Source organism: Sus scrofa, chromosome 11 (assembly GCF_000003025.6).
Source record: "Sus scrofa isolate TJ Tabasco breed Duroc chromosome 11, Sscrofa11.1, whole genome shotgun sequence".
NCBI classification, from domain to species: domain Eukaryota; kingdom Metazoa; phylum Chordata; class Mammalia; order Artiodactyla; family Suidae; genus Sus; species Sus scrofa.
The window spans coordinates 48,060,802-48,086,081 of record NC_010453.5 but is presented as its reverse complement, the minus strand read 5'-3'; the positions used below and the strand labels follow the sequence as shown (position 1 = coordinate 48,086,081).

The window sequence follows — 25,280 nt, the reverse complement described above, 5'->3', positions numbered from 1 at the left end:
GGATCAAACCTGAGCCACAGCTGTAACCAGAGCCACAGCAGTTGCAACGCAGGATCCTTAATTCACTGATTTGTGAAGGAACTCTCAGAATGAGATATATTTTTATCACATTTACTCATGCAAAATAAACTAGCCATGAAATGGCTCAAATTTTGTAAGAAATTGTGGCTTCTCCCCAAAGTTTTAGACAGAAAGTTTTATCAGTTTTACTAAAAAAATATTAGGAGTTCCCGTCGTAGCTCAGTGGTTAACGAATCCGACTAGGAACCATGAGGTTGTGGGTTCAATCCCTGGCCTTGCTCAGTGGGTTAAGGATCCGGCGTTGCTGTGACCTGTGGTTTAGGTTGAAGATGTGGCTCAGATTCTTCATTGCTGTGGCTGTGGTGTAGGCTGGCAGCAACAGCTCCAATTAGACCCCTAGCCTGGGAACCTCCATAGGCTGTGGGTGTGGCCCTAGAAAAGACAAAAATAAATAAATAAGGAATTACACATATGAGTATATATATGAAATTATATATTGAGCTGTCAATGGCATAGATGCTTATCTAGGTCTGACTACATAAAAAATTGAATTAGGAATATAAATTCACTGAAGACATAACTGCAAAGAATAAGGCTATAGGAACTAATACAATAACAGACTCACTAAAAAGAACATTTTTTTTCAGGACCAAAGTATGAGGGGACTCGGGATGCCCAACACATGAGGTTATATACATTCCAGGACAAAACTGGAAATGTTGGAGTTCCCGTCATGGCTCAGTGGTTAATGAATCTGACTAGGAACCATGAGGTTGCGGGTTCGATCCCTGGCCTTCCCTAGTGGGTTGAGGATCTGGAGTTGCCGTGAGCTCTGGTGTAGTTTGCAGACGCGGCTCGGATCCCGAGTTGCTATGGCTCAGGCGTAGGCTGGTGGCTACAGCTCTGATTCGACCCCTAGCCTGGGAACCTCCATATGCCCCGGAAGCAGCCCATGAAATGGCAAAGAAAAAAGACACACACAAAAAAACCAAAAACCGGAAATGTAAGTATTTTAAATAATCTTGTGGTCAGGAGAAGGCCGGACAGTCTCAACTAGCCCAGAACTCTTTAGCCTTCACCCTCTTGCACAATGAAACATCTTTTGAGAAAAACATGGTCATCACAGGCAGAGGCTGCATCACCCTCCAGGGACCCACAGCACAGAGCCTGACACACAGGATGTCCCCCAAAAGGAATGACGCAAGCCAAACACCGGCCAGAGTAGTCAAGTCCCTGTGTGAGGTAGGAACATGAGCCCCTTGTGCTCCCTGGGCTCTATAGTTACATCCAGAACACCTGGCACATTGCACAGAGGCTCAGCCAGGCACCAGCATGAGACAGGAGGTGGGACCTGGCAGCGGCACCAACCTTCACCCCCACTGAACATCACTTTGCTGTTCTCGGCCCCAGTTCCTTGTCCGCTAAGCAAGGGAAGGGGCTGTTAGAAGTGGGTCAGATCAAAAAAAAAAAAAAAAAGGAGTTCCCGTTGTGGCGCAGTGGTTAACGAATCCGACTAGTAACCATGAGGTTGCGGGTTCGGTCCCTGACCTTGCTCAGTGGGTTAACGATCCAGCGTTGCCGTGAGCTGTGGTGTAGATTGCAGACGCGGCTCGGATCCCGAGTTGCTGTGGCTCTGGCGTAGGCTGGCAGCTACAGCTCCGATTCGACCCCTAGCCTGGGAACCTCCATATGCCGCGGGAGTGGCTCACGTAAAGGTAAAAAGACAAAAAAAAAAAAAAAAAAAAAAAAAAGAAGTGGGTCAGGTTATGTTGACGGCATTTCAATAGCCATCGGGTGCCAGGTGCCAAATATCCTTATGAAGGCAAATAGGATCGTGTGGGATCTCCTGCCAATGAACTCCCAAAGCAGTTTGAAATCAGAGAGGTCACCCCAGGCCACACAGATAAAATGCAGAAATTTCTGAGTGTGGGAGTCTCTCAGCCAGATCATGAAGAATTCTTTCCTTCCTTATCACAGTTAACAGCATAATGTAAAACTTCTGAGGGCTTACTGTGCGTCGACAACACTGCCAAGCTGTCTGCATGGATTATCTCCTTGCAGGAAGATGCCCTAGTCTGGTCCTACCAACTCAGAGACTGTAGGTCCTGGGGAAAGCTGCAGCATCTCTTTCTCTTTTTCCACGTCTCTAAAATGCACATAACACCTACCTGTCTACCTCACTGAACTGAGATACACAGCAAAGATACCCCAGGAAGACTGCTTGGGAAAACCATCAAGCATTACTTGGTGCTGGTATGTTTTGTAGAATGAACTACTGGCAAATCACAATTCTCTTACAATTCATTTACTCACTACCTTTGTGTTTCCTTAGTTGGAAAGGCTCCAAGTTAGAACTGCATTTGGATGTTTTCCAAAAGATACAGGTCTATCGTGTTGCATTTTCAGTTGACTAGAATTTTTTTTAAAATAGTATTTAGGGTGAAGAGAGAAAGAAGAGGGAGTTTAGAAAAAAGGAGTGGATTATAAAACAAAACCAATAAAAATCTTATTCTCTTTTCCCACAGGGCTAGAGCTAGTATTATGATGAATATTTCTTTAGAACTCATCTGAGGAAATTTACAGGGGAATATCTAAGTTAGGGCCAACAGGTAGCAAAATGTCCTAAATACAAAATGACTGATAACCTTATATGGCAAATAGAAATTCCCTGATACTAAGTTTGGGGTCCCCAACTTTCGAGGAAAGATATGAATGTATCTACTTATGCACCTCAACCTATATTTCCCAGTTAGGCATTGTAGAAATTCTCTGAGGAATAATCAATACGAAAGCCTAGGTAAGAGGCTTTAGGATTACTTTAAATTATAATGGTGATACAACACCAGAGAATTTTCCTTTATAGGTATACAGCCTGAATAAGGGTCATTTTGGGGCCAGAAAAGTATTTTTTGTAGGGGGAAGTCTTGCATATTATAGGACATTTAGCAATCGCTGGCTATGAAATCACTAAATAGCAGTAGCTACGTCCCCCTCAACCCACCCAGGGTGACAATCAAAAAGGCCTATAGACACTGCTGACTGTCCCCTGGGGACAACATTCCTCAAAAAGCAACTCAGATCAACTTTGCTTTTCCTTCTCTTTTGTTGCCTTAGATGTCCTAATAGTTCTACAGAATTTGGGGGAGGGGGCCAAACCCACAAGTGAAATATACGTGTCTCCATTGTCTTTGATTACAACTTCGTCTTGAATAACGTTCATTTCCTGTTGATACTGGCAGTAGACTCATGGCTTAATGATATTACAAAATCAGAGCTACATACCATTACAAATTTCTGTCACTAACAGCTTCTGCCAAGAGGCATCATAACCAAATTTTCAAATGTCATGGAACCATTAAGACAAACCATGCAACACAAAAGCACACGTAAGAAAATGACTGCCACATACAAAGCATCTTACGAAAAATAAAGGGACATGTGTTAAATGCCAAATAAAAAGCAAGCCAGAAATTAACAATCTAAGCCTGCCAAAGGTAATGCACATGTGGTTCTTACCAAAAAGAAAGCATTCACGTTATAGATGGCTATTTTTCGGTCACAAGGTGTTAAGCAATAGTCATTTTTCCAGGTAAGCATTTCCCAGTTTGACAATATACATGGTGTCCAGAAAAAAATCAGCCAGAAATATCACTCACTTCATGTTTATAATCATTTTAAAACATGTTTATAAACATGAAACAAGTTCTAGACTAAAAGTCTCTACTCAATCCAACTTAAATTTATCTTTTGTTTTCATTGCAGATCAATCTCAGAAAAATGTTGGTAACTGACAGAATATTTTTTTTAATCTCAAATAATAGATTTTGATTGTGAGTGGCCTAAAACACACTTGAGTTTCCTGAAGACACACCTGTACTGCTTTTCATTATTTGACCAGTCATGCATTACAGTCTCAATTTACAGACACCCTCGCTTTATTTGAACTGCATAGGGAACAGCCTTTAAGACAAATAGGGTACTGGGCAAGCAGCAATCTTGAAATAGGCTACAAAAGCCATTTGCTGCTCCTGGCTCTAGCCCAGAAAAATCCTTAGCTCGCCAAGCTTTGGCATTTGGGTTTCTCTCTTCTTTTCTTAACCCAGTCATACAACACGTCCCTACGGGGGAACATGTCCAGTCACTGAAACAGCTGTACAGGCTTACCTCTCCGTCAGGTACCTGTACTCAGTAGCATCTGTATCCCCCTTAAGAAAAACAACCTGCTTACATTAGGAAACCTTATTTCCCAATGAAAGTTCCTCTGACAGTTATTATTCAAAATGTGTGAAGCTGCAAAGATTTTTCATCAAGTTCAAACCACTTTCCCATGATGAACTGAGATTAGCAGATGCTTCAGCGTCATGCTAAAAATTGTCTGGTTCACCCTCCCTGATGGAAACACTTTAAGCCCACATAAGGAACTGCACAGGAGATAACGCGCCTTTGCAAGGCACAAGGAAAGTATGTGAGGCGGCGCCTGATTTTTAGAATCAGGGGCTGAGAAATATTTGCAATCAGTTGCCTGTTGCTCAGTGACATCTTTGACATCTAGAATGGCTATATTGTTGAACAAATAGTTTTTGCAACTTCCAAGATCTCCCCACTATCACCAGGATCCAAAGCTATCAAATTAGAGAATCTTAGAGATGAACTAAATCCCCGTAGGGGAAGATGCTTAGCTACTAAGCTTAGGCAGATTGAAATATTTGACATACTTAAATTTTCTTCGTGATCAAAAAATATTAGCAGTTAGATTGACAAAGTGATAGAAAGTTTGATATAAATATTGAGATATAGCCACCTGATTATTTTGCGCTAAGAATGAATGAGCGTACACAGTGTGTACTAAAATTAAAGATGCGTTTATCTGAACTATTATTCTAAGAAATGGAAAATATTTCCAGCAAGTTATTTTTATAATATTTTAGGTCTACCAGGTAACTAGAGTTAAACAACAGTACAATCACCCCTCCCTATCCAAGGGGGATTGGTTCCTAGATCTGTATCCTGGGATACAGAGGAGCAACTGTAGACAAAAACTGGGAATTAGTCATTAATATAGTTCCTGAAGGACTCTTGCAAACTATCAATATTTTCTTTTTTTTTGGAAGTCTGATTTGGCTTTATAACATAGCCATGTTATAAATCTGAACCCTAATCATGAGTCTTAAAAATGTTTCCAAATCCTAAGTGACAATTAATGCCATTTACCAAAGCTCCCCTTGAGCCAAGAGTTTGCAGGTAATGCCAACTGCATGCATTGCAGTTATGCAGTGTTAATACTCTTCTAAAACACAGATCTTCTCAAACATAGTTGTTTGGGCTTCAACATCTAGAAACGAGAGGTTTGGTCTATGTAGCAATCAGATGCCAAAATAAATATACCTAATCTCAGGCAAGTGATTCTGTTGCTTTTAATCAACTTAAAAAAAAAAAAAAAAGGACCTGAATTTTCAACTTCTAATGAAATGAACTGTTGCTATCATATAGTACTTCATGCACTAAGCACTCAAACAGAAATATGACCATTAGGTTGCAAATTAAGAAAAATTTCCCATTTTTAAAGTCTCATGCACAGCACAGAGCACCCCCCATTTAGTGACATGCCAAGACAGAAGTGCAGTGACATATTGCACAAAGGACAAACAATATGCAGATTTTTTTTAACTGTGAACCACAAAACTTACCCGTTCTCACCATAAATCTTTTGAAAGAGTCTAAGAAATCAGAAAACCAAAAATTAAATCATTCTTTCTAGTTGTGTTAATTTCTAAATATTTAGCATCATTAAGAGTCTCACTAGAGATGGACAAATCTCAAAAGGTTGATTCTTCGGTCACATTCTTGATCATGTCTCATATTTTCATTGCTCTCATATCTCAAGGAATTCAGATTAAGATAAAGGATTTCCTGATTTCCCTTGAACCAACAAAACCATTTTTTTTTTTTTGTTTCCCGTTGCCAGGAACTAGTAAGTTAGATTTAGATCTACTAATTTTATTTAACCTCTTATTTGTCCATCCCAAAGTTCAACAAACTGAACATTCATCAAAACGGCAAGCTGCATAACACATAAATGCAGATTCGCTGTCAAAATGAAATACATACATGTAAAGGGTAGCAGACAGGAAATGACATTCATGCACTTTAATAAGGTTTGCGCTGAAATTTAAACCATAATTTTAAAAAGTCACACATCAATAGTCTAAGAAACCTGGGTCAAAAGCAAAAATCAAAATCAAGTTAAGTGAATCTTGCAATGCCATATTTTAAGGGAAATTTTTACACAAAAATCATAGACTGCGAACTATGAGAAACACAGAAAACCAAAGTACAACCGGACTGTTTTAGAAATGCCTGGACATGAGACTAAAAGTCTGCAAATAGAATCGGAAACCCTTTTCAAGAAACTTCATACAGCAGAATGGTCATCATAGTCTTGCTTAAGGACAAAGGCAGAGAGTTTGGGCAAACACCTTCTTAAGCAGCTCTCGGAAAGGTGACTTAGAGACGCGCAAATATGGAATTGCACTTTTTCCACACAATGACGAAAGGGTTCTCAAAGCAAAATAAATGTTTTTACAGGCTGCTTCAAAATGGCTCACGACATGCAGAGCTGGACGGCCAACGCTCTCACACCCGCAAAGTCACACAAGACCATCCAGGACAAAGCACAATCCTTGCAGAAACACACTCTGACCTCTCAACCATCAGCCGCTTCTTGTGCCTAAGCCTGCTGGCCTCGCGGATGGCCTCCCACTTCTGTAAGTCTGCCTCACTGCAGGGACCGGGGGTGAAGCTGGGGGGAGGCAGCACGGGGGTCCCCAGCTGCCAAGACTGGATCTTACGAGCCAGCATGTCGTCTTTCTTCTGCCGGTTTGAAGGAACGAGCACTCTACAGCTACTGCTTTGTTCTTTGGGTGGGCACGTCCTTTCAAGAACACACAGAAATTTTGCTTGAATTTCTGGAGGCAGCGTCCAAGGTTCTGGGAAAGGGACTGGCTGGTATCTGTCTGGGGCTCCCGAGAGAGGCACCTCTTTCTTCTGTGCCGGAATGCGGCGAATGATCATGTCATCTTTTTCTAGGTCTGGAAGGACAAGTTCACCTTCCCGACACTGCAGAATGATGTCGCGCTCCACGGGATCCTCGTGCCCGGCAAGCCTTCTCAGGTCCTCGAAAGCCCGGAGGACCCCCGGATTGGCATGGAAGGCCCCCGTCTTTCTGACAAAGAAGTCATCATTCTCTAAGTCAGGATCCAGGGCTGCCGTCTCAAGGTCCTCTGGTCTATACCCTGGTGCAGAAGAGAGCTTCTTTCTGCGTGTTATGAGCCTGGGGCCAGCAGTGGGATCAATTTTGATACTGGTTTCAGAGGACAGGATGTCATCAGAATACGTCTGGAGGGCCTGAAGTAATAAGAACTGACTGAAGCATAGAAAAGAAAAAGGAAGGGAGAGTCTTATTAAGTTTGGGGAGAAAGGGTAGTTAGGTAGCAGACTAACTGGCCGGTCACTGTGGGTGAATTCTCTTAGGGGGCCAAGGGAGGAACTCTTGCTGGGAAGAAAGACTAGCATTTAATGCCATCACCCCTGACTTCCCTGGGTACTATTTAAAGAAATAAGAGCAGAGGGTACTGCTCAGACCAGGTGGCACCCTGGAGGCTAAGTGATGGGGCTGGAAAGGGAAGCGAGGAGACCTCTCTGACACACAGAGAGTTCCCTTTCACCCCTTCCCCATTCCATTGGCCCCAGAGACCTAACTCCCCTCCTGGAGAAGCAGCAATGATCGTGGCAAGTTGCAAGAGCGAGTACTAAGCCCTCGATGTAATAGGCACATGTAGTCAGCAGACATTAAATAAAATGCTCCAACGCTTTCTAAAAACCTCTGATCAATCGTCTCTTTGCTTCTTCCCACCAGGCCTGCCTGTCCCAGAGTCTGTCTGTAAGTTAGTTCCTTTCCCCCTAACTCCACACATAGCACAGCAGTAGAATTAGTCTCAACTTTCTAAAAAGCCTTTGCAAAACGGTTTTCCAAGAAAACTGACTGTGCCACATGGAACTATGCACTCTCTTGAACATGGCTGTGCTAAAGCGTACTTCATCATATGGATCTCCAAGCTCACGTGCTTACACAGAAAGCATGATGTTACACGTTATGCTCTTAAAACTAAACGTTAAGTAGAATAAGGGTTCATGATTCAGCGCATCATGGTAGGAGGTTAAAGTCGCAGCAGAAGTGGGCACGGGTGCCACAGGCCAGACTCCAAGCAGGCGGGCTCATGCAGACAGGTCCACCTGGGCTCATCCGAAGCACCACTGGTTCTCCTGGCTGCATGGGTGTCCCGGGAGTTTCTGGCCCGCTTGGTAGCCAGTTCCAGCAAGAGTGAATGCCTTTGGCGGCTGCTGTCTAGCCTATGATCTGCTTTTTGTCTTTTACTAAAAAGGGCAGAGCTTCTGTCAAAGCCTGAATCCTCATCGTCAGAGTCTGAATCCCTTCTACTGTGGAGTGACGCAGAGAAAGGAAAGAGAAAGAAGACAAAGAATTGGAGAACAATGTCACTAAAAATAATGTCAAGCTGTGGCTCTGTGGAGAAGAGGCTGTTTAAAGATCCAGATCCTAAAGCTTATATTTCAACAGCCTTTTTTTTTTTTTCAGTTACCGGTTCTATAGATGTTGGAGGGAAATGAGCCTCTCTCATAAAGAGCACAAAGAGAGTGCACTCAGCCAGGGCACTGAATGGACACTGGAATAAAAGAAGCATGCACGAAGACAAACCTGAATCCCTGAAATTCTTTATACCACGGTTTGTAAGTTTCCCTTTTTATTCGTTTCCAGTTCACATCTCCTGGGATCCAGCATTTGGGAAGAAACTGATCAAAAGCATTCCCTGGGCTTGGCATGATTGGGCTTAGCTTTCGCACGTAAAGATCATCCTTTACCGTGTTGGGTATGCTTGTCTTTTCTTCTTCCTCTTCCAAGTAACAAGAGGAGTCTGAGGTTTCTTGTGCTCTTGGCCAATGCTCCACATTGGTGCCCCAAGTTCTCCTCTCGTTACTGTGCAAAACATCCAACCGGTTAAGATACGGCGTGAGCAATTTGTGACACAGAACACAAGAGGCATGCTTTCTGTCTCACAAAGTTTACACCCCTGTGAACGCAGCCAATTAGTCCCCATTCTCATCATTCTCATCATTCCGGGTCCTACGACAAAGTTAGGGCATTAAGACATCATCTCATTTTAATTAGAGAAGAGCTTGATACAGAAGGGCCACAGACAACTACAAAATGTGTTAAAGAGAGAGAGAGACACACACATGGCAAACCATCTGGGGCTGTTACTTTATGTGTTAAACATCAACGGCACAGCAGACATTCCGATCCAGGAGAAGCTTTTCTGACCTCGTCAGTTTGTACAGCCCAGTGGCTAATGGGTCAGTGGGAGGAAAAAACCGTGAACCAGACTTAGGAGAGGTGGTTTGCGAGATGACACCCTCGAGCCTCTTTTTCTTGTGGAATCTACGGTTGGCTAAGTCATCCAAAACGACATCAGGCAACCTCCGGTCCTCCTCCGAGTCCGATCCACTTCCAGAACTGTACACCTCCTTCTGATAGGATGCTGGATTCGAAAAATCACACTCTGCTCTGCTGCTTTGATGGGAAAGGAAGGAATTCTTTTTGCATCCACTGAGCTCAATAAACACGGGGGGGGGGTGGAAGGAGGGAAAAAATGGGAAGAAAGCAACACAGCAGAGCTCACAACGAACAATGTAAGTCATCCCAGAAGCTGAAAGACAACCAGTGAGCTAAAAAGCATGTGTCTAAAAAAAGAACCGGCAAATCATACGCTGACATTCTAAAATGGCAGAAATCTCGTCGAGATACGGAATACCGAAAGCACAGGTAAAACAAAGAACCCTTTCAGTAACGAAGTTTTCTGTTATCTACAAAATACATTTGAAGAACCATTCCTTTTCCCATATTTAACTCTCCCAGTAAACCCGCAAAGCATACTGAATTTAAATCTCAATCATCAGCTCACATCCCAGTACCTTGGAAATGTTCCATCTGCTTCCGTGTAGACCGGGCTTGCCCAGCTTCTTCTGTTATCTTCATTTTTGTCCAGCTTTTTCTTCCTCAAGGGTGCCGGTACATAGGATGGCTGCCTACTCTTGTTGGGTAAAAAGCGATTGAAGGGTAACGCAGACTTTGGTTCAATAGCCGAAATCCTTCGGTAGGACATATCATCTCTATTATGATCCTGCATCTTGAATGTAAATTCGGAATCTGTGTCACTTTCACAACCTATATAAAAATTAAAAAAAAAAAAAAGAGGCACAAGAATTTGCTTTACTCTCCCGATCACTCGTCTAACTGAAACCCACACAGCATGCCTGCTTTGTTTTTCCCTTGGAAACCCAGTGCTTGACTGCAAACTGCGGGGAATATTTTTAGAAATTTGTCATGAAGTTGTGATAAGATCCATTAGGAGGAACTGGCTTTGCCTATGGGAGGCTCAGGCAGTACATTCTTTCACTGGTGCACCTTCTCAGCAGAAAACGTCCAGGGTATGGCTGCACCCCTTTCCTTCCCCATCTTCTTGGCCCTCACGATCTTTCACAAAATGTGTTGAGAGAAGACAAATGAATGAAATCCAGCAGTCAAAGCAAAAATGCCTACAGTGCAATTGAAGTAATCTGAGGAAACTCAGTCGTTGCACATAAAAACATGCAAGTCATCTAAAATTTCTGAGGCGAGAGATATGGAAAGAAAGAAGGAGAGGCAAAAAGCACAAGCTCACAAAGACATCTGAGTGATCCTCAAGGTCAGAGAGTTACAAACCCTAATCTGTTCTCAAAACTTAAAAAAAAAAAAAGAGGGGCGGAGGGGGCATAAGTCAGTCTGTTCTTTTGAAGACCGGGGAAGACACACACAAAACATTACTGCAGACACAAGCCAAGTTGTCTCCCTTTTCTGCCCTCACCACCCCCACCTTGTATTTGGGAAGAAAGTTTGCAAATGCAGCGTGCTTGCCACCAGAGCCCTCAGAGGCTGCCTGTGCACAGTACCTGAGTACCTTCGAGCGGTGCGCTCTCAGCAGAACACCTGCAGGGCTAACCTGAGTCAAAGGCAGTATGGTCCCCTTCCTGCCACCGCTGCCGCCTGGCAAGAATCTAGTGAATAACACTGAGTAGCCTACAGGAGGTAGTGGAAAGCACAGCTAGGAGACCTTGACACCTGAACAGGGAAAGGAGAGTCATGGCAAAAAGGGAGGACATATAAGCATCTATGAGTGAGAGGATTAAGAGTCAATAATCTGGTGCTTCGGTTTTACTGCCTCTTAAGTACATTTTTTGGAAGTAAGAGAGAAATGTCAATGATTCTTGCTAAAATTTTGTACATGTGAAGATCATCCTACTTTGGAATTTCTTTAGGTTAAAGAAAAACGTTGGCATCTAGTACAGTATCACAGATATTCCTTTTTTTTTTTTTTTTTTTTAAGGGTGTCTGCAGCATATGGAAGTTCCAAGGCTAATCATTCCCATTTTTTTTTTTTTTTTTTTTTTGCTTTTTGCTTTTTAGGGCTGCACCCACAGCATACAGAGGTTCCCAGGCTAGGGGTCTAATTGGAGCTATAGCTGCTGGCCTACACCACAGCGACAGAAATGCAGGATCCTTAACCCACTGAGTGAGGCCAGGGATCAAACCCGCAACCTCATGGTTCCTAGTCAGATTCGTTTCCACTGCGCCATGACAGGAATCCAGTCATTCACTTTTAGATGTTTAAATGCCTCTACTACTCGAAAAGGTAAAAGAATTTGGAGTTTTGTTGTAATAATTTGTTGATTAATTTTACTTTTGAATTACAATTTCCTTGTTTTCATGTAAATTTACATTAAAAAACAGCAAATAAAGGTTGAATCTTGGCTAATGATTGCATGCCAAAGCATTTAGGACAAGTGTAATATACTCTGAATGCCTCAAAAAATAAGATGGGTAATTAATGCATAGGGTATGTGATAAAGCAAGCGATAATAAAATATAATGCTAGAACTACGTGGCAGGTACATGGGTTTCACCTAAAATTCTTCCAACCTTGCTGATGTTTGAAATTTTTTATAACAAAAACATTAGGAAAAACATTTAAAATGAAAAATCAAAAGAAACAAAAAAGTAAAATCTCTAACACTACAGCACAAACTCACAACTTTTTTGTGTTGAAGGTGTTAGCACAGAAATAAGTTCATGACACTTCACATGTGGTTTCAATCTAGTCAAATTTGAATTATGAGAGATAGACAGTGAGAAATTGCTGACACCACCCAATAGTCATGGGAAAAAAAGACTTCCAGTTAAATAACGGATTTGACCACAATATTGAGATTTTGTTAAGATCCTTTTCATAACAGAATGACTTTCATTATCGTGTTTCTTTCACACTTGTCTTGCATTTACTTGAACCCTGAGAGAAGCAAAGATGCTTTCTATCACAATGCTCATGTTGTTACTTAATCAATCAAAGTTTAGCATAATATTCTATCACGACAGATATCAATCATTTCTTCTCTTGGGTAGAGATAATTATAAAAATATTTTTCCTGTTTTTTTCTTAGAAGTGTTCTTTCTTTGGCAGAAAAGAAAAAGAAGGGAAGAAAGAAACTTATTCAGGAACTAAAACAGACTTTTATCAAATCTTATTTACTTTCTTATGTTTAGATATATCAGTTATTAGGCCTCAGAGACAGAGATTATTAAACCTGAATCTGGAAAGAAAAGAATTAGGATAGATTATCACTGATGAAACAGGTCATAGTTGGAGTTCCCATTGTGGCCAGTGGATTAGGAACCTGACTAGGAACCATGAGGTTGCAAGTCTGATCCCTGGCCTCGCTCAGTGGGTTAAGGATCCGGCATTGCCACAAGATGTGGCATAGGTTGCAGATGTGGCTTGGATCTGGCATTGCTGTGGCTGTGGTGTAGGCCTGCAGCTGCAAGTCCAATTCAATCCATAGCCTGGGAACTTCCGTGTGCCACGGGTGCAGCCCTAAAAAGAAAAAACAAACAAACAAACAAAAAACAGGTTATACTTAACTGTCTCCTCCCCAGACTTCCCTGAAAATTGAAGATTAAAAAAATGAAACAATCACCCCTCTAGTGGCAATACAGAGGGGAAGGAACAAGAGAGAAAGAGAGACAGAGGGAGAGGGAGGGAAAGAGGGTGGGAAGTAGGAAGGGGGAAGGGGAGGGAGGTAGGAAAGGAGCAAAGGAAGAAAGAAAAGACATTCCCGATTATATTCCAGTATCTATGAAAATCTACCTCTTGATGAAATTTTTGCCTCAATAGTTTTCATCCCATTTTTCTACTCCCTCCCATTTTTTTTTTTTTTTTTTTTGCTTTTTAGGGCTGCCCCGGAGGCATACAGAGGTTCCCAGGCTAGGGGTCTAATCAGAGCTACAGCTGCCGGCCTACGCCCCAGCCACAGCAACGCCAGGTCCAAGCCATGTCTTTGACCTACACCGCAGCTCAAAGGCAACACTGGATCCTTAACCCACTGAGCAAGGCCAGGGATCAAACCTGCAACCTCATGGTTCCTAGTTGGATTCATTTCCGCTGCGCCATGATGGGAACTCTTCTCCCTCCCATTCTTAATTTTCTCTCAATGTGCAAAGAAATAAAAATAAACTGACAATCCAAAATGCAACTCACCTTCACGTGCCCCCCTCAATGTGATATCAGAGGAGCAGCTTGTGAATGACCTGGACCCCAAAGAGTCCAAGCTTTCAAATGAATCTTCTCTATTATAGTTGCCTGGAGGAGCAGGAAATTCTCCTCGCTCAGCACACCAGATATCGCTGTAACCACTGTCCCTGCCACTCCTTTTCAGGCAGCTGGACTCTTCAAGTGCCTAAAGAAAAAATTTTGAAGCATAGTAAGTTAACATAGACTTCCCAAAATGTAATCAGTTACTGCTTGTTGGTTTGCATTGCTCAAGTTGTACTACATTTGACAGGTGAGGCAATGGGATTTCCCTGTTAAACATCAGAAAAAAGTCTCATCAAAATCAGAACACAAATCCATAAATGCTTTTCCCACAACCACTACTTGGCACTTATGTGACAATATGGAGGTGTTCAATATGATGTGATTAATATAGTCTATTTAATGATAAGGGGGAACATTTTAATAAAAGAAAAGCTGATAATTAGAATAACATTTCAATGCTAAAAGCAATTACTATTTACAGTTTTCGGGCAATAAACATGCAAGGAGTCAAAGAGAAAAGCCAGCCTTAATTCTGATATCCAAAAGGAGATCATAAGATTATATTCAGACTACCTTCAAGAAATGTTGGGGGGGGGGGTCATCGCTATTACACAAACAAAAAAGCTGTAACAAAGTTCTTTACCTCCCCCCTCCAAAAAAGTTTTAAAACAGAGAGGGGCAAGGATAACAGGTATAACTTCACAAATTAATTTATTTTCACTGATTATGAAACCTAGATCTGGACCAAGGAAAGCAGACTTCTTTGTTTATATATAAAACATTTTCTCTGGGTCTAAATAAAATATTTGTTTGGTTCATCTAAGAGTTATATAGAAATATAGGAAATGCTATTAACCATAAATTTGTAAATGATAGAAAACGTACTAAAGTATTTTTACCTAACACACCTCTAGGAAAATCAAAAGCAAAAAAAACAACTGGACTTTTTAAAATCAGTGTTTCATTTGGGATTGGCATATGCACACGATTGCATATGGAACTGATGGTCCACGGGGACCTGATACACAGCAGAGAACGCTGCTTAACAGTCTACGATAAGCCATGCAGAAGAGCAGTCTGAAGAAGAACAGATACATGCACATGTATAAATGAATCACTTTCGTCTACATCAGAAATTAACACAACATTGTAAATCAACTATACTTCAGTAAAAATTTTTAATGAAAAATAAATAAATTAGCATTTAAGTAAAATTTATAAAGCCTTTAGCATAATCCTAATACATGGTAATCAATGAACAGCTGCTAATTTTACAATTTTTGTAATATGATGATAGTAATTTTGTATCTAGAGTAAAAATCAGAAATGTTACTTTCAGGTGATGATATTAATACAGAGGTAGGAACCCCTAGTTTTCTTTAACAACCAAATGTAACATGTGAACCTCCATTAAACCATTATTCCGATAAAAAGCTGTGAAAGTTGAAAGACAATTGGGAAGTTTTGAATATGGAGTGGATATTAGATAATGGGGAACCATCATGAATTGTCTTTCGTACACTTTATAGCTACATGGAGAAATATTCGTACTGTTAAAAAAGGTATGTTGAGTATTTAGGGGTGGATTAGCTACAATTTACCTTGAAATGATTATGCAAAATCATAGATGGAGGGACACATAAATAAAGCCAATATGAGACAGGTTTAATAATTAAATTCAATGGAATACAGCTGGGTATTCATTGTACTATTCTTTCAACTTTTAATTATCAACATATGAAAAAGCTGAAGAAAGAACATTTACAATGAATAATTTGCAGCTTCTCAGGCATACTTTTGACAAGTACTTTTCTCCCTTTTTTTTTTTGCTTTTTAGAGCTGCACCCACAGCATGTGGAAGTTCCCAGGCTACTCCAATCGGAGCTACAGCTGCCAGCCTACACCACAGCCACAGCAACGCAGGATCCAAGCCACGTCTGCGACCTACACCACAGCTCACGGCAACGCCATATCTCCAACTCACTGAATGAAGCCAGGGATCGAACCCACAACCTCATGGACACTAGTCAGATTCACATCTGCTGTGTCACAATGGGAACTCCCTGTTCAACAAATATTTAAGTGCCAATAAGGTCTAGTAGATTTATCTGAAATTTCATCTATTTTAGAGGTAACATGCACTCCAGAATTAGAGTTGACATCCTGTCATGAACATGCAAGTGTCTACCTTGCACTTGCAGATGGAGAAGTGGGGCCTAGTGCTGGTACTGCCAAAATATTCCTCAAAAAATATGAAGATTTAAAATTCTAAGTAGGAGTTCCTGTCATGGCGCAGTGGAAACGAATTCGACTAGGAACCATGAGGTTGCAGGTTCAACCCTAGGCTTCACTCAGTGGGTAGGGGATCTGGCGTTGCCATGAGCTGTGGTGTAGGTCGAAGACGAGGCTCAGATCCCGCGTTGCTGTGGCTGTGGTGTAGGCTGGCAGCTGTAGCTTCGATTGGACCCCTAGCCTGGGAACTTTCACATGCCACAGGGGTGGCCCTAAAAAGCAAAAATAAATAAATAAATAAAAATTTAAAAAAATAAAATTCTAAGTAAATCTTTAGCTTGATCAGGTCTCTAGACATATTTGTTGAAGCCTTAAAGTTCAACTCACAGGAGATGAGGTCTGACCTCATAAATGTGAAAGTTAATGATGATGTGTCACCAGTTATAAAAGACACTGAGCTTGGCCCTGTTGCCTGGTTCCTCCCCGCTCCCCTCACCACGGACTTTACTCCGCCAAGTTATCTGTCATGAAATCACCTACGACTTACAGGATGACTCAGGTTCAATGGCTTAACAGCAAGTATTTCTTGAATTCCTATTTTGGATTGGCCATTAAGCATTATCCAGTTATGGGAGAAAATTTCAATGAGCACAATGATTTTTATTTTAACAGAACAGATGTAAAACAGACATTCACACACCTCTTATGGCCCTCCACACTCCATAATAACGGAATGGGACCACTGCTATCATTTTACCTGTCAGAAATTCTTTTCAGCCTACTCTGGTTTTCACACTGGTGATGGGAAGAGCTTTCAATAAAGCATTCCCATCAGAGACACTCTACTAGAATTCTTCGACCTGAGTCAGTCTGCCATAAAAAGAACGAGAGGCTGTACAGAGAACACCAATGAAGGAGCCAAAGTCCCATGTTATTTTTAACTGGATGTTTTCTTAGCTGAAATAACTATAAGGCAAGGCTCTGCACCTGCTCAAAGCTCCACCACTTTCATCCTCGCCCTCTGCACTGACCTACCTGTCCATCTATCTCCATCAGACAATTGTTCTAGAAGAATGGGTCCTTTGCCTTGAGTGAGTGTTTTCTCAACACCTAATACAACACGTGTGCATGATATTATCTCAACTATTAACTGTTTTAAGGAATCTGACTACGACACTATTGTGAAGACAATTCAAAAATAAAAATTTAGAAGGGTATTCAAAAATAACCTTCTAGACTCTGTAGTCCCATCTCTCTACATAATGTTATGTGGCTGGGCTCAGGCAAAACTATTTAAAAAGTAGGGTAGTTATAAGACAAAGTGATCATTTTCATCCTGGCCTAAAAGTTCTATCTTCCAATCATAATAACTAACATTTATCACATCTTTTTACAATGTGCAAAGACAAATGCTGAATGCCTGATTGGTACAGTAGCATTTAATCATCACAAAAACCCCTAAAGCAACTACTATTAATGAGATGGTGATATATTGTCTTGATGACATATTTTCTTCTGAGCATCACAAATTCCCCTGCATAAATACCCCCATGGAGAAGTGAATTTTCCCATGTGAAATTTATGAATGAAGATTTGGCCAACTATGGTCAGCCCTGGCTCTTAGCTCTCATCAGCCTTTAAGCACTCAAAAGTTTCAACACTGATTCCAAGATATGAAGGATTAGAAATGTGGGTAACACAAAGGATTCTAACTTAAAAATCTTATCATGTTCCATATAACAGCATTTACTACTCTTTAGGAAACAGAAATAGTGCAGTAGAATTGGGAGGATATTGGAGTACGAGCATTAGATGTAACGACCCACGACAAAACATTAAGACAGAGAAATGAAGTGGAGTTCCCATTGTAGCCCAGTGGTAACGAACCTGATTGGTATCCATGAGGATGCCGGTTCGATCCCTGGCCTCGCTCAGTGGGTTAAGGATCTGATGTTGCCATGAGCAGTGGTGTAGGTCACAGACGTGGCTTGGATCTGGCGCCACTGTGGCTGTGTGTGGTGTGGGCTAGCAGCTATGGCTCCAATTTGACCCCCAGCCTAATAACTTCCATATGCCGTACCTGCAGCCCTAAAAAGAGGAAGGAAGGAAGGAAGGAAGGAAGGAAGGAAGGAAGGAAGGAAGGAAGAAAAATGGAATAACTTCCAAACATTTTAATAGCCCTGAAGCAGCTCTCTGCTACAGGTTGAGTTCATAATGACTCCAGAAACAAATCATATAGAGTGCCTGAGAAAGAAAATAAATGAGTATTTTGTTGTTACCTAAAATTAAGACATAAACACCTATACCTCTATCCCATATCCTGGCAACTGCTCAGAATTAGAGTCCCTCACTCCTTGGTGGTGGCTTACAAAGCCAGCAAATGAGTCAACAATCCTCTCTGTTCTTCACAATTAGAGCCATGATATTTGGTATAGAGAGAAGAAGGCAGAGAACACGGGGGAAGGAGAGAAGAACAGGGAAGGGGAGAGGGGAAGCTAAGAAATATTAGTAGAGGGGCCGTCTCATGCAGATGAAGAGTTTCCTTACCTTAGTCAGAGCTTGTCCTAAAAGATTCTCAAAGGCTTTCAAATTAAGATGGGGACCATTATAGTAGGGGTTATTTTGTGCTTTTCTTCCCAGCCAGTACAAAGTTATCAAAACCTTAAAAAAAAAATTCCATGAAGCAAGATCAGTCTATTTATTAACTAATGGCAAGCTCAAATGCAAGTGAGCACTCTAGATCGAGGATAGGATATCTATCTATGGTTGAAAAGTAGATTTCCCTTTAAATTGTGTGAAGAAGGGTCACTAAAAATGTTATTCTTCTTAGATTTCTATCTCTGAGCACATTCTCAGACCAAAAGCCGAGACCCCAACAGGTATTTGTACCCTCTACTATACCAGTACCCACGAAGAAGGAAAAAATTGACCAGAGGAAAATGTAACAAACGTTTAAAGCAATGTGTTTACAACAAACCTACAGACTGGACACTTAAAAATCAATTATTCTCATCTTCCTTAATAAAGATACTGAGCTCCATGTTTTTTAATAAAACCATCATGTTTAGAAACTCTTCTAATACACAGAATATTACAGATGTAAGTCTATATTGGGCAAGTAGCCAGAGTTCTTAAACATTTAGTGTTTTTCCTTAATGTCTGATTTGGTGGTTTCTGACTAACTCTCCTAAAAATCCTATGTCATGTTCATTTGCCTTCACCACATTACTAACATGTAAAGACCCACCCCCTAGGTTTAACCTACCTTTCTTATAGGTCAGAGGATATAATGTTTCACCATACTTAAACATACTTAGAGTTTGTTTCTGGCAAAAACTCCATTAGAAAAAGGACAGAGAATTTATCAGATAGTTAGTTCCCACTACCTTATTACAGAAAATGTAAGTAAAAAGCCATTTATAGTGAGCCGTTAAATATCTTACATTTTTCGCTCTCCTATCAGTCTCTTCTTGCCTGTAAAGAAAAAAGAAAATATCTATTAAGCATTATTATGAACTTTAAATTGTTAATTATTAACGAGAAAAAACTCATTTTTACTCTAAAGTTCTATGAATATTAATACCACCTGGAAGTTCAGAAACCTTAGATGGCACATTATCCATTATAAAGACTACTCCATATTCATTGAGTTCATGAAATATAATGGTCAGTTTTCTATAAAAAGCAAGACCGTCTTTCTTTCATTATTTTTTTATTACAGATTGATTTTCAAAATGTTTTTTGCACTTTTTATTTTCATGTTAAACAATGTTTAGACTCAGTCAAAAGGGGGGAAATAGCAATGCATGCTCACGGCAGAAAAAAAAAGATCAGGAAACAGAAAAGGAAAAAAAAAAAAACTTAAAGAGAGAAAAGTAATTTTGCACTGAGTTTTCTTTTCCATTGTGCACAACAGTTCTTCACTTAAGTTCCCCAGAGACCAAAATCCTGTAGATGTTGAAAGTGCAGCTTAAAAAATAGCCATAAATCTCTGCCTTAAGAGATTTTACTCTATCTCAAGAATCATGAGTCTTCTCCCCCACACCTCCATCTGTAAAAGGGCACGACATTTGTGGGAAAAGTTAGAGGTAGACATTATCACAAGGTTGAAGATGAGAAGGCATGAGTTAATTAACAAAGGGATGGGTCACCCTAAACGTCTGGTGCTTTCCATCAGAGACTTAAGCAGGATCAGTGCTAATTTAGAGATGCAAGAGCCTGGGCTAAAGGACCTCTAAGGTCACTTTCCAGACTAAGAGTCATGAGCAGTAAATTTATAAGAAAATATACAAATATGCACACATCGTGTGTAAGGCATATAAACACACACATGTATATATACATAGGGAGACAAAAGGGGGAGAGAATGAGCATAGAGAGACTTAGTTTGCAAAGAATCCATGAAGACAGCCATGACCATTTCTTCCCATAAAACACACATGAATTGAAATAAATCGAAGAACAACATGCACCTTCTCCCAAAACAGCCTAACACAAATAAAACCCACAAGCTCTCCCACTACTGTGGAAATGTAAATTGGTACAATTACTACAATAAATGTGGTGGCATCTAGTCAAGCTGAATGTATATGCATATTCTATGACCTGGTAATTCCACTCGTAGATACATACCCAAGAGAAATGGTTCCAGGCATTCACCAAAAGTCATATATGAGAATCTTTACAGAGGCACCATTCATAACACAATAAGCTGGAGCTACATACACCTGGGTCTTTTAACAGCAGAATGGATAAACTATGGAATATCTGCACAAGAAATATTCCACAGCAATGAGAACAAAAAACTTGCAACTATATGTTCAATCCCACAAACAATGGGAAGCAAAAGAAGCCCGACAGAGCACAGGCTGTATCATAAATTCAGGTCAAGTACAAAAACAGGGATAACAAAGATACGATGTTAGGAACCAGGAGAGTATTCACCCTTTGGCGGGAGGATGGAAATGATGAGAAAAGGGTGAGGGGCATCTAAGGTGCTGAAAATTTCTTATATTTTGATCTGGAAGCTGGCTACCTAAGTGTGTCCCATCTCTGAAGTTTATGAATTATACACTTATAACACACACATATAAAAAAGACACATGCTTTGAAAAAGTAAATAGATTTCTCAGCCCAAGTACTTAAAGCATAGCTTATTTCTTGAGTGAAAAGAAAATCATCATGTTAAAAAATAAAATCAACATTCTAGAAGGGGGAGGATTACTAGAAACTGATGATAAAAATAACATTTATAGGAGTTCCCATCGTGGCGCAGTGGTTAACGAATCCGACTAGGAACCATGAGGTTTCGGGTTCCATCCCTGGCCTTGCTCAGTGGGTTAAGGATCTGGAGTTGCCGTGAGCTGTGGTGTAGGTTGCAGATGCGGCTCGGATCCTGCGTTGCTGTGGCTGTGGTGTAGGCCGGTGGCTACGGCTCCAATTAGACCCCTAGCCTGGGAATCTCCATATGCCGCGGGAGCGGCCCAAGAAATGGCAAAAAGACAAAAAAAAAAAAAAAAGTTATAAAATACATAGCCTCCTTTTATATTAATGACCAATATACACACCTCAGATATTAACCAAGACACAACGAACCATTAATACTCAATGCAAAGGATATACTAGGCTCAGTGAAAATCACCACACTATTAACATGCAATGCAAAGCATCCCACTTTTCCCATAAGCGCACTGAGGGCAGAGTGCCCTTGAACCCCTGACCTCCTTTCCATGGCCTTCTCTAAAGGTTTCTAGTCCAACACACTCATTTACTTTTTATTGCAATGAGGTAGGGACTATTCTGTATTAAACACTCGCAATAAGCGGTGACCTTGGCACTCTAACCTTTCCCTCATTTCACATTCCCTTCTGAGTGTGAGCCTTTATAACATGCTCTTGAACCCAGGGATACACAGGCCAGCCAAATTGCTGTTCTATCACAGCAATGCAATGCCAGGAATTCAAGTAGTCAATGATTTGCCGGAGTCAAAAGAGGCCAACTCCTGACACACAACAAACACAGCCCGATGCATGGAAGTCAGTCGCCAGGCAACGTTTCTGCCTGCTGTGGCCACAGGGCACAACCCCAAGGCCTTCAAAGACAAGCATGAGGGCGGAGCAAAAGCTCAGAATATCAGACTCCATGATACCGCCCAACCTATCAGAGCCAAAAATGAGACAGTCCTACCTACAAATAGGCAAATTCCCTTCTAACAAAAATTTCAAGAGCTGACGTGGTATATAATTCCATGCTCAACAGCATGGTCTTTGGGTCAGATGTAGGTCCCACAAGCTCTGCTCATCTCAACAATTTACTTAACTCTCAGCTTCAGGTTTGATTTCCTTTTGAAGAAATTGGAAATAATGGCCCCTATATGGGTACATCATGACAAAAGTCCACAGGTACCTCGAGTCCTTAGTCTCATGGTGAGTGCCCATCAAGAAGCAGTTATCAGAGTTCCCGCTGTGGTGCAGTGGATTAAGAATAGGAGTGCAGTGGCTGAGGTGGCTGCAGAGGCACTGGTTTGATCCCCAGCCCAGTGCAGTGAGTTAAAGGATCCAGTGTTGTTGCAGTGGTATTAGAAGTTGCACCTGCAGCTCAGATTCAATCCCTGGCCCAGAGAACTTCCATATGCATCAGAGCGGCCATTAAAAAGAAGAAGAAGAAAAAGAAGCTATCACTAGACTGTAAGCTATGATGAGGGCAGGGCCCATCATACTTACCAAGCTACCCACAAAGCCTTCCTATTGAAATCATGCTGGACCCCAGTACTTAAAACTGTAAGCAGCCTGCCCGAAATCCCCATCTCTCATCCCTACTTTATTTTTGTATTTATAACCATCAAATGCATGCATTCATTTATTATTTATCTCTTGATAATCCAAAAGGAATTTTTGTGACGTTGATTACTGCCATATCCCAAGTGTCTTAAGACAGGGTCTACTATCTGGTAAGCACATAAAAATATTTTATTAAACGTGCTTAAAACTAAGCATGGCACTCAGATGCTCTCCAATATCGGTGTGAATACATCTATTTTGCATACAGAAATATAAGTTAGCAAGAGAAAGCCTGAAACGATAAAAGCTCAGGAGGTTCCTAATAAATATTTACAGGATATTTATATGATGTCAAAGAAAACGTGAATTGCACTAGCTTACTTAAAACACACCCAATTTTGACTCAGATTGTATTGATAGTCACACTTGCACTTCTTTTTTATTTCCTTTAAAACTGGAATAAAAGGGGATTCTTTATAATCATAGGTATTGATAGTCACACTTGCACTTCTTTTTTATTTCCTTTAAAACTGGAATAAAAGGGGATTCTTTATAATCATAGGTCAATAATCCCAAAAAGGCACAGATTCAAAAAACAAAGGCCAGCTTCAAAGTGCTGAGTGCACAGATTAAGGGCTGGTCCCTGTGATGAAAAAGCTCCCCAGCAGAGCTCGGAAAGAGAAACGTCAAAGAATCTAAACTTTCCCTGGAACCCAAATTTTCCACAAAAAGGGACAGACATGAAACATTAACGGTTTGCAAAAAATGCCTGTGTTGAATATGCTGCCAGCCTTCTCTGTGTACTCTACACTGATTTCGAAATTGTGTTTAATATTCAGGAAACAGCAAATATGATATAGATATCATCTTCCTCTCTGTTAATGGAGTAGTTCTGGCAGTTTCTTCACGACCTGACGAAGGGCCAGAAGATAGGTGCTCATCACAGAGCTCTGGCCTTTCTGCCAGAGGCCAGGAAGACAAGTGCCACCAACCCTCAAGTCAGCCCATCCATGAAAAAGACCCCTCTGTAATCACCTTATCCTAACTGCTGCCTGGTATACTCAGCACCAGGAAGCTCTGGGTCTGAACGTTTCTTTGGTCAAAGCGCTTTTAAAATACCAGTCCAAATAATCTGTCAAGAATCAGCATCACAGGAGTTCCCGTTGTGGCTCAGCAGTAACAAACCCAGCTAGTACCCATGAGGACAGGGGTTCGACCTCTGGCCTCATTCAGTGGGTTAAGGATTCGGTGTTGCCGTGAGCTGTGGTGCAGATCGCAGACATGGCTCAGATCTGGCATTGCTGTGGCTCTGGTGTAGGCTGGTGGCTACAGCTGCAATTCAACCCCTAGCCTGGGAACTTCCATATGCTGCAGGTGTGGCCCTAGAAAAAAAAAAGGGAAAAAAAAAAAAAAAAAAAAAAAAGCACCGTCTCTAACCAAAGGACGAGGGAAATAAAATCTACATGGAGGCTCTGGCTCTCATTGGGAGATCCAAAGCCAGCTTCTTCCATGAGGCGGCAGCTGGGTGAAGAAGGTGTAAACTTTAACTAGCTCCACTTTAACTAGCTGTCAGACACGATCATGGTACTTCACTCGGTCTCCACAGTCTTGCTGGGAAACCACATACCCATCTCGTTGGGCTGAAAGCAAACATCCGCAAAGTACTGAACCCAAGCAGATGCGTAAAGGAGACACGTCAAGACTGTCTCCAGCTCTCCATTCCCACCACGCCATTGGGTGGAAGGGAAACGCCCAGAGGGCTCTCATGTTTCCCCACACGCAACGTTTTCCCCCTACAAGAGACATGTCTAGGAAATAGAATTCAAGACACTCTTTCATGTTCTGCTTTCCTTTCCCTCGTTCTCTGGGAGGCTCTGAATAAGAAATTATGCCGAGAGTAAGGTCAACCCAAGGATAAGGCAAACTATCATGGTATCTCTGCTGCTGGCCAAACATCCACAATGGCCTCCAGCCAGCCCTCCTCACCCCGCCTTCACCCACTAGGGACTGCCCTGGCCAATGCCCTTCAATTTTCCAAAATCTCAAAATCTGAGGGGAAAAAAAAAAAAAAAAATGTGCCTACATGGACAAAATCTACCGCCCTCATATCCGATAGCACAGTTTGGGAACAGAGTATTAAAGAAAGAGATTCTAGTTTTACTACAGTTTGGGGCAGCCAGCTATGTCACAGGGCTCCATCAAAAAAAAATGCCTTCTGTTTAACCAAAGAGCTAACCCCGGGCCCACATGCAAACACCCACCTCAGCTTTTCCTAGAGTCTCTTCTGGGGGACTGCAACCACACCTGACTCACAACTGTACCCCTGGGGTCAACCAGAGGCCTGGCCAAGAGCCACTGAGCCTTCAAATGTTCATAGGTGCTACTCTGAGCCACTCACTGGGCCAGATCAAGGACAAAGAGATGGAGGAAATTTTCCCCCAAATCAGATACAACCTCATGGGAATGCCCTCTGGCTAATGGGTTGGGA

The 25,280-nt window shown here is 41.4% G+C and overlaps 1 protein-coding gene across 50 annotated transcripts in view; it reads right to left on the bottom strand.

Moving 5' to 3' along the window:
* Window positions 1-25,280, bottom strand: part of LMO7 (LIM domain 7) — a 222,374-nt gene that overhangs the window by 47,368 nt on the left and 149,726 nt on the right. For 19 of the 50 annotated variants that reach the window (XR_002336692.1, XM_021065678.1, XM_021065695.1 and 16 more), the window contains 9 exons: window positions 19,457-19,487; window positions 18,561-18,674; window positions 13,725-13,923; window positions 10,069-10,321; window positions 9,419-9,667; window positions 8,795-9,073; window positions 8,314-8,517; window positions 6,722-7,444; window positions 5,709-5,738 (listed from right to left, as the gene is read on the bottom strand). Coding sequence is in view for 48 of the 50 variants with exons in the window: in XM_021065678.1 (XP_020921337.1) it covers window positions 5,709-5,738; window positions 6,722-7,444; window positions 8,314-8,517; window positions 8,795-9,073; window positions 9,419-9,667; window positions 10,069-10,321; window positions 13,725-13,923; window positions 18,561-18,674; window positions 19,457-19,487 (2,082 nt within the window). In the remaining 2 variants the exon portion in view is untranslated. Of the gene's footprint in view, window positions 1-5,708; window positions 5,739-6,721; window positions 7,445-8,313; window positions 8,518-8,794; window positions 9,668-10,068; window positions 10,322-11,085; window positions 11,223-13,724; window positions 13,924-18,560; window positions 18,675-19,456; window positions 19,488-25,280 lie in introns of those variants that run through there. The other 31 variants (XM_021065713.1, XM_021065696.1, XM_021065715.1 and 28 more) reach the window with 16 other exon arrangements.